The sequence below is a fragment of the Colobus angolensis genome, unplaced genomic scaffold, assembly GCF_000951035.1.
Source record: "Colobus angolensis palliatus isolate OR3802 unplaced genomic scaffold, Cang.pa_1.0 Scaffold22, whole genome shotgun sequence".
Taxonomy (NCBI): Eukaryota; Metazoa; Chordata; class Mammalia; order Primates; family Cercopithecidae; genus Colobus; species Colobus angolensis.
In genome coordinates this window covers 263,449-273,317 of record NW_012115377.1, presented here as the reverse complement: position 1 = coordinate 273,317, position 9,869 = coordinate 263,449, and the positions used below count along the sequence as shown (strand labels likewise).

The following is a 9,869-nucleotide window of genomic DNA, read 5'->3' as shown; positions in this document are numbered from 1 at the left end:
TCTCAGCCTCCCAAAGTGCTGGGATTACAGGCTTGAGCCACTGCGCCCGGCCCTTTTTTTTTTTTTAAACAGAGGATGACAGGGTGGCTTTCAGGGGATGTGTCACCTGCCTGAGGCCACACGGTATCAGGTGGCAGTTCAGGAATTTGAACCCAGCCCATCTGGCCCCATGGTCTATACTATAAACCTGAGGTTGGTAAGCTCTTTCTGCAAATGCCTGAATAGTGATTTTTTTTTTTTTTGAAGAGATAGAATCTCACTTTGTTACCCAGGCTGGAGTACAGAGGCATGATCATGGCTCACTGCAGCCTCGACCTCCTGACCTCAGGTGATCCTCCTGCCTCTGCCTCCCGAGTAGCAGGGACATGCGCCACCACGCCTGGCTAATTTTTTGTATTTTCAGTAGAGATGAGGTTTCATCATGTTGCCCAAGCTAGTCTCACAACTCCTGGACTCAAGCAATCCACCCGCCTCAGCCTCCCAAAGTGCTGGGATTACAGGCGTGAGCCACCGTGCCCGGCCTAATTCCAGCACATAAACCCCGTCTCCATCAGCCATCACTCCTCATCCCCTCCCCTTAGCCCCAGCCCCCACACATCCCCTTCCTGCCTCTGTGGCTGGGTCTGTCCTGGACATTTCATAGAAATGGGATCACACGCTGTGTGGCCTTTTGTGTCTGGCTTCTCTCACTGAGCGTGACGTCTTCAAGGTGGCCTGCGTCAGAGCCTCGTGCCTTTTCATGGCTGAGTCATATTCTATTGTGATGCCTGCCTTTTCCTCTTTCTAAACAGTTCAGTGATTTTTAGTATTTTCACTATTTATAGCAGTCACTCCCCCGTCTCCCTGCCCTCTGGCCAGATAGTAAATATTTTTGGCTTTTGGCCACGTGGTCTCTGCTGTAATTACTCAGCTGTGCCAAGGCAGGGTGGGAGCTGCCACGGGACATATACAAAGATGTGGTCGTGGCTGTGTGCCAATAAAACTTTATTCATAAGAACAGGCAGCCGGGAGGCTGGCGTTTGCTGACCCCTGGGCCAAGTGACTGCTTTGATTTGGGTCTGCCTCTCTGTGTGCATGACTGCGTAAAGAACTCAATATTTTATGACTAGAACGTGGGATAGTAAGCAATATTTGAGGCTTCCTGCAATTGACGCCACTTAATCCCAATGGCAACCATGGGAGGTGATTTTTTGTTTGTTTTGTTTTGTTTTTTTGAGATGAGAGTCTTGTTCTGTTGCCCAGGCTGGAGTTCAGTGGCATGATCTTGGCTCACTGCAGCCTCTGCCCCTCAGGTTCAAGAAATTCTTGTGCCTCAGCCTCCTGAATAGCTGGGATCACAGGCATGCATCACCACACCAAGCTAATTTTTATATTTTAGTAGAGACAAGGTTTCACCGTGTTGTCCAGGCTGTTCTTGAACTCCTGATCTCAGGTGATCCGCCTGCTTTGGCATCCCAAAGTGCTGGGATTAGAGGCGTGAACCACTGTGCCTGGCCGAGGTGGAGATGTCTCTCTCTCTCTTTTTTTTTGAGACAGAGTCTTGCTCTGTCGCCCAGGCTGGAGTAAAGTGGCGCGATCTCGGCTCACTGCAAGCTCCGCCTCCTGGGTTCACACCATTCTCCTGCCTCAGCCTCCCAAGTAGCTGGGACTACAGGCACCCGCCACCACACCCAGCTAATTTTTTGTATTTTTAGTAGAGACGGGGTTTCACTGTGTTAGGCAGGATGGTCTCGATCTCCTGACCACTTGATCCACCGGCCTAGGCCTCCCAAAGTGCTGGGATTACAGGCGTGAGCCACTGCACCTGGCCTTTTTTTTTTTTTGACACAGGGTCTTGCTCTGTTGCCCAGGCTGGAGAGTAGTGGCGTGAACTCGGCTTGCTGCAACCTCTGCCTCCTGGGTTCAAGTGATTCTCCTGCCTCAGTCTCCCAAGTAGCTCAGACTACAGGTGCCCGCCACCATGCTCGGCTAATTTTTGTATTTTTAGTAGAGACGGGGTTTCACCACGTTGGACAGGCTGGTCTCGAACCCCTGACCTCGTGATCCACCTGCCTCGGCCTCCCAAAGTGCTGGGATGACAGGCGTGAGCCACTGCGCCGGGCCTCATTGGCAGCTTCTGATCCTGCCTGTCCATCAGTGTCTGGGGTTGGAATGCGGGGATTAGATTGAGACAGGGGGTGAGGGGAGTGAGGTGAAGGGTAAGCCCTGGGTTGCAGCCTCTTCTTATACAAAGGGGGAAACTAAGGCCCAAAGAGACTGAGTCCAATCTCTCAGCTGGGCTGGGACAAGGCCCCGGGTGCTGTCCACTATGGCACCTCTGTGGTTTTTTTGCCCACCTAGAAGGCTACAGCAATATGACTCATGGTCAGACATCCAGTGGGACTTCTCTGGCTGTGAGAGGCCTGAGCACAGGGCCCGCTGCCCCTCCCCGCCAGGGGCCCGTGGCGCTCACCGCTGTGCACGGCGATGACAGGCCGGTGGTGCTGGGTGAAGCTGGAGAGGCGGGGAGAGTCCTGGGGGGACGGGCTGTTGAATGGTGACTTGTCCATCTCCGTCTTCTTCACCGGAGACGAGATGCCTGTGGGGGGGATGGGACGAGACAGTCACAGGCTGGTCACACCCCAGGAGCCCTGGACCTTCCCCAAAGCCTGCCTCCGAAGGGACAGGAAGCCTCATCACCTTGCCTTCTCTTCCCCCAGAATCCTGAAGGGGAGAGGCTGTGAGCCCATTAGACCGAGGAGTACACGGAGGCTCAGAGCAGAGAAGGGGCTGGCCGAGGCAGCACGGCTGGGGGATGGAGAGCTGGGTACCAGCACGTGCCCCTGGGCCTCGCTCCCAGCTGTTGCCTACTCTCCTTCCAGAGAAATGGGAAGGCTCAGGACTGCCCCATCACCTAGACGTCACCCGAGCCCTAGAGAAGGCGCAGGGAGGGCAGAGACAGTCAGGTCCGAAGCCCAGTTAGACCCTGACTGGCTACGTGCGCACAGACAAGCCCCAGCTCAGCTCTGCCTTCCTTCATCCACGCGGGAGGAAGGAACAGAGTCTCCTGGGAGCTGAAGTGAGGTGCATCCACCCTCTGCAGTGCCTTGCTGGCATCGCTCTGCAGACAGGGGCCTTACTATCTCCCAGGCTGCCTGGGACAGAAGCCGCGACAGCCCCCAGCTCAGCAGCTCAGCCCCTCACACCTTCCTCAGGGAATCAACAAATGAAGAAACAGATGGAGGCCGGGCACGGGGGCTCACACTTGTAATCCCAGTGCTTTGGGAGGCTGAGGTCAGGGGTTCAAGATCAGCCTGGCCAACACGGTGAAACCGTCTCCACTAAAAATACAAAAATTAGGTGGGTGTGGTGGCGGGCACCTGTAATCCCAGCTACGTGGGAGGCTGAGGCAGGAGAATCACTTGAACCCAGGAGGCAGAGGCTGCAGTGGGCTGAGATTGCGCCATTCCACTCCAGCCCAGGCAACAAGAACGAAACTGTGAAACTCTGTCTCAAAAACAAACAAGCAAGCAAACAGACAAACCAAAAACTGATGGATGGACTCAGGTAGGCTCACCCACTAAACGCTGGCTTCCCTCCCGCTCCAGGCACCCCCCTGGAAAGCCCCTGGGTGTGGGGGAAGCAGGTGGTCCACGGTTCAAACCCCGGCTGGCCATGGGGCTGTGCGACCTGGAGTGAGCCGCCACATCCACCCCTTTTCATAAAACGGGGGATTCTGTAAAGCTCTGGAATTTCCGTCGGGAGCAGTGTGGGAGTGGCAGCTGTGAGGACTGCGCCAGGGGTGCCTGTGTGGGTGAAGCTCACGGCCGTCCCGGATCCCTGGGCATCAGGGCATTCTCTGAGGATGCCTTCAGCCCGGCTTTCCGAGGGAACGTCAGCCACCCAGCTCGAAAAATGTTAGTTACTGCAGAAGCCACTGCTGCTGCTATTTGGGGTGAGTGGGGAGATGTCAGGGTGCCCCTTGACACTTGCACCCTGTCTTTAAAATGAAGTGAGAACACAGAGCCCCAAAGAGGGCCATTTTGAGTATTTCCAGGAGGCTGGGGTGGAGTCCCGGCTCTGGAGCGGAAATGCCTGGCCTTCTGGGGCGGTGTCTTTTTTTTTTTTTTGAGATAGAGTCTTGCTCTGTCACCCCATCTGGAGTGCAGTGGCGTGAATCTCAGATCACTGCAAGCCCCGCCTCCCAGGTTCAAGCAATTCTCCTGCCTCAGCCTCCCGAGTAGCTGGGATTACAGGCGCCCGCCACCACGCCCAGGTCATTTTTGTATTTTTAGTAGAGACGGGGTTTCACCATGTTGGCTAGGCTGGTCTCCAACTCCTGGCTTCAGGTGATCCGCCCACCTTGGCCTCCCAAAGTGCTGGGATTACAGGCATGAGCCACTGCGTCTGGCCAATTTATTTGTCACTCAGGCTGGAGTGCAGGGGCATGATCACGGCTCACTGTAGCCTCAACCTCCTGGGCTTAAGTGATCTTCCCACCTCAGCCTCCCAGGTAGGTGGGACCGCAGCCATGCACCATCATGTCCAGGAAATATTTTTTTTAGAGACGAGGGCTTGCTATGTTGCCCAGGCTGGTCTCAAACTCCTGGCCTCAAGCGATCCCCTTGCCTTGGTCTCTCAAAGTGCTGGGGTTACAGGCGTGAGCCACCGCACCTGGCCCCAGGGAAGTTTTTTCAAGTGAGGGCTAAGGATCACATCTTGCCTGAAAAATGCAGTGTCCTGGGCCCTACCCTATCCCTGGAAATGGAATCTCAGGGAGGCATGCCCTGGAGAGCCACATTTTTAGAAAGGATTTTTACATTTCTTTGAAGGTAAAACATATCTGCTGAGACCATCCAAACAGGATGATGAGTTTAGCTTCCCTTCGACCTGGCCCTTGGAGTTCCTTACCTCCAGGGTGTCTCAGGTGGGTACTGCGGCCGGATCGCTTTCTGGGGTGGGGCTCTCCTGGGCACTGCAGGGTGCTGAGCAGTGTCCCTGGCCACCACCCACTTCATGCCAGGAGCACCCCTTAGTTGTAACAACTACAGATGTCCCCAGACATCACCAAAAGTACCCTGGGGAAGAATCACCTGTGGGTGAGACCCTCTGGGTTAGCGGATCCCATGGACCCTCCATGAGACTGTGTCCCATGATCCTCTGCCCTGCTGAGGTCCCAGGAGGCTGCACACATTGAAATCCACACGGAGTGAGGAGGGAGAGAGGAGGTGAATCCCAGGAGCTGGGGTCCCCCTGGTTTCTACCGTCTGCCCTGTCAGGAGCTTCTCCTGGTGTCTGGTGTGAGCAGTGACATAACTCAATATTTTCCAAATAATTCGCACAGGATTTCTCAGTCTCGACACTGCTGATGTGGGCCAGATCGGTCTCTGTGGAGGGCTGTCCTGGGCACTGCAGGGTGCTGAGCAGCATCCTTGGCCTTCACCCACTCCATGCCAGGAGCACCCCTTGGTGGTGACAACCATGGATGTCCCCAAATGTGACCTGGTGTCCCTGGGTGATGCCCTGATGAGAAATGGTGAGGGTGTCACCATGTTTTGGGTCTCCTGCTGATGGTTCCATAGGTACCTCCAGGCATCTGTGTGGCACAGCCCCTCCCCAGCCCTGTCCCCACCTCCTCTGTCCTCCCAGCATCGCTGTAACCTTCCCCGAATGGGGTTACCACTCAGGGAACTTCTGTCCTCTCTGATGGCTGCAGCCCGGAGGGAGCCCAGATCCAGGACCCAGCCAGGGGGGGACACGCAGCTCTTCATCTGCTTTTGTGGTTATGGAACCAGCTGTCCCATGGCCCAGCACACATCATGCTGTGAGGAGTAACGGCGTCACCGGGACATATCCCAGAAGCAGGTCAGCAGTTCGCGGGGACCCGGGAACACCCGGCTCTGGAGGAGACTGGCACCCAGAACACCCACACGGGGGGCAGGAAGGATGACGCCTCCACTCATGCCCAGTCTGTGAACACTCATGGGGGAACGCTCCGGAGGCCCTGGGCATGGAGGCTGAGCCATCCAGAGAGGCCCCACTGCCCAGGGGGGTGCCATGGAGTCCGTGACCAAGCTGGGCCCCAGCAGCCAGGCCCCGGCTTTTCCAGGGCAGGAGGATGTGGCAGGAATGAGAGTGGCCTGGAGGCAGGGAGGCCGGGCTGGTCCTGTCGGCACGTATGTGTGGGTGTGTATGCCTGGGCACGTGTGTGTGCATGTGAATACATGTGTGTGCATGTATGTGTGTATGCCTGCATGTATGTGCACAGATGCATGCATGCGTGCATGTCTGTGTACGTGTGTGTACGCATGTGAGCGTTTGTGCACGCGTGTATGCCTGCACATGCACGTTCATGTCTGTGTATGTGTGCATGCCTGTATGTGCACATATGTTTGCATGCATGCATGTCTGCGCACGTGTCTATGCATGTGAATGCGCACACGCGTGTGCATGTGAATACATGCACACGCGTATACCCACACCTGCATGTTCATGTCTATGTATGTGTGCATGCATGCATACATGTGTGTGCATGCCTTGCACAGGTGTGTGCATATATGGATGAGCATGCACGTGTGTGCAAGCGTGTGTGTATGAGTGTGTGTAGGGGCTGGCAGCTCCCTGCAGGCGCAGGGCCACGGCGGGAATGAGGTTAGGGTTGTCAGACGCTCACTTAGGAGGATTTCCTAGAACAGCTTGTCCTGGATGGAAATAGTCTGGCTCAGACTCCACCCCCCGCCGCCACATCCCTGCAGACACCGCTAGAGCTTCCTGAGATGGGGCCAGCGAGAGCCAGGGCAGGGCAGGAAGGAGGGGGGAGCCCAGCCCAGGCACTGCGAGAAAGAATAACCCAGCATGCTCCCGGCAGGCTCTGCAGACACTGACTCTGCACCCTGCCTCCAAGCATCCTCCGTCTATTCAGCAGGCATGCCTGGGACCCCGGTGGGACCTCCCTGTTCAGCCAGCGGGCCTGTGCGTCCCCCACCCATCTCAGTGGCCATTTTTCCTCTCAGGGAACACATCCGTATGCCCCTCCCCGCATCCTGTATGCCCCGTCTGAGCATATTAACTGTAGGGAGTACGCAGGCCCGCGGGCTCCCCCATCAGAGTTTCTTCATGTCTGTTTAACACACACGCCCATCTGACCTCCTCTCTGTCTTTAACGAAAGGCCCTCATCACCCCTGTCGGGGCAGCCATCCGTTTGCTCCACAAACAAGCCCATCTCCCACTGAAATGCCTGCTCCCCAAGGGAGCCAAGGCCCACTCTTGCTGGGTCTCTAGGGTCTGGGGTCAGGAGGGGGCCCCTACACAGGGCGCGTGGAGTGGACAGAGGCACCGACGCAGGTCACGAATCTGCTGAGGACCGCGGTGACCACTGGGCGTCGACAGTGCACCAAGGCCTCCTCTGGGCTCTGTGGACATTTGGGACCGGATCGTTCTCTGGGGTGGAGCCATCCTGGGCACTGCAGGGTGCTGAGCGGTGTCCCTGGCCTCCCAGGTGTCCCTGGACCCACACTCCATGCTAGGACCACTCTGCAGTCGTGACAACCACAAATGTCCTCAGATGTCACCCAGTGTCCCCTGGGGGCAGGATCACCCCTAGGTAAAACCCCCTGGCTTAGAGGATTCCATGGATCCCGAAGAGACTCTGCGTCCCATGATCCTCAGCCCTGCTGAGGTCCCAGGAGGCTGCACATATTGAAATCCACACGCTGCGTGGGAGGGAGAGAGGAGGTGAGTCCCAGGAGCTGGGGGTCCCCTGGTTTACACCGTCTGCCCCACTGAGAGTTCATTCTGGTGTGAGCGGGGGGCAGATTTTTTTTTTTTTTTTAAGACAGGGTCTCACTCTGTTGCCCAGGCTGGAGTGCAGTGGGGCAACCATAGCTCACTGCAGCTTTGATCTCCTGGGCTCAAGAGATCCTCCCAACCTCAGCCTCTCCAGTAGCTGGGACCACAGGCACACACCACCATGTGCAGCTCATTTGGTATTTTTTTGTAGAGACAGGGTTTCCCCGTGTTCTCAAACTCTTGGGCTCAAGTGATCCTCCAGCCTTGGCTTCCCAAAGTGCTGGGATTACAGGCGTGAGCCACCGCGCCCAGCCTCAGTTTTTTTTCCACATTAATTAACACAGGTTTCTCAGCCTCAGCACTGTAGACATTGGGGCTGGCTCGTTTCTGGGGAGGGGCTGTCCTGGGCACTGCAGGGTGCTGAGCAGTGTCCCTGGCCTCCACCCACTCCATGTCAAGAGCACCCCCAGTTGTGACAACCACAGATGTCCCTAGACACCGGCCAGTGTCCCTGAGGGTGAGGCAGCACTGCCCTGGCTGAGGACCTTTTGTGAAGGCACTAGCCTCCTCTCATAATGTGGTCCTCACAGCTGCCCTGTGCAGAGCTTACAGGAGCTGTACCCATTTCACAGATGTGGAGGCTGAGGCCTGATGGGAGAAGTCACTCACCTAAAGCAATAGAACCAAGCGCGGGTGGAGGTGGAGTTGGAACCCAACTCTGTCTCTCCCCAGGCCACGCTCCAAAAGGGATGGGCAGGCCGGGCTCAGTGGCTCACGCCTGTCATCCCAGCACTGTGGGAGGCCGAGGCGGGAGGATCACTTGAGGTCAGAAGTTCGAGACCAGCCTGGCCAAATTGGTGAAACTCCATCTCCACTGAAAATACACAAATTAGCTGGGCGTGGTGGTGGGTGCCTATAGTCCCAGTCCCAGCTATTTGCAAGGCTGAGGCAGCAGAATCGCTTGAATCTGGAAGGCAGAGGTTGCAGTGAGCCGAGATCATGCCAGTGCACTCCAGCCTGGGCAACACAGCGAGATTCTGACTCAAAAAAAAAAAAAGGGCTGGGGGAAGCCCGGGGTGACAGACGAGAGACATGGATGGGGGCTGCCTGCCCTGCCTTGTGTAGTAACTGCCTGTGGATGGGGCCTGTGTCGCCTTCAGGTGGGGGCTACACCAGCAGCAAAAACAAACACCAGGGGGCTGCTCGAAGACGCCTTCCCTCCACCCCACGTAGCCGGGTAAGCAGGGAGGCCTCAGGGGGAGGCGGCCAGGAGAAAGGGCACTCCTGGCCCAGGCCCCAAGCGGGCAAAGCCTAGAGGCTGGAATGTGGGGCCTGGAGGCGTGCTGTGGGGGTCTTGCCTGGCATGGAGCTGGCAGGATCCACCCCAGGCCTTTGTGAGCCTCAGGGTGGGGGGCTGGCTGAGCACTGCCCGGAGAGAAGGCTCCAAGGCTGCCAGAGGAAGGGAGAACTGCTCTAATCAGCTTAACCCCCTTAATGAGCGGCTAATTGGGGACTGTCTAGACAGGAAGCTGGAAAGGCCCGGGAGGAGGAGGAGGAGGGGGAGGAAGCACAGGAGGAGGAGGAACATCCCAGGGTGGTGGCCAGGGGCCAAGGGCACCTTCGGGAGAGACCCTGCCCGCCTGGGTTCCTGTTTTGTGTCGTCCCTCTGCGGAAGCACCCAGCTTGGGACAACCTCGCAGGCTGCAGCAATAAGCCTGAACCTTCCATGCCCCCGGCCCCTCTGGCCCTTCCCTTGGGCTCCCTGGCCCTTGCCTCGGTCCAGCAACGAGGTTACAGCTGGGAACCTCAGGAATCCTGCTCCAGCCCAGGGGCCAGGCCTGTTCTGAGGCATCCTCCTTGGGACTTCAGAGGCTGCGAAATGTTTATCGATGCAGCCCACAGCGATGGGGAGAGGCCCAGGAAGCACTGGGCATAAACTCAGGGCTCTCTGCCCCTTTTTTGCTGTGGGACCTTTGGGCCTCAGTTTCCCCACTTGTCAACTGATGGCCGGGGCAGCCCTGATCTCAGTGTTGCCGGGGAGGGGAAATAACCCAGCTTAGGACATCGCAGATGTCCCATAAAACAAAGAGAGCGAGGTGCC

General features: G+C 57.0%; 1 protein-coding gene across 1 annotated transcript in view; it reads right to left on the bottom strand.

Annotated features, from left to right (window-relative positions):
* NFIC (nuclear factor I/C (CCAAT-binding transcription factor)) overlaps window positions 1-9,869 on the bottom strand; it is a 99,623-nt gene that overhangs the window by 11,080 nt on the left and 78,674 nt on the right. Inside the window, exon 6 of the mRNA XM_011943602.1 lies at window positions 2,349-2,578. Within this exon, the coding sequence (XP_011798992.1) occupies window positions 2,349-2,578 (230 nt within the window). The remainder of the gene's footprint in view (window positions 1-2,348; window positions 2,579-9,869) is intronic.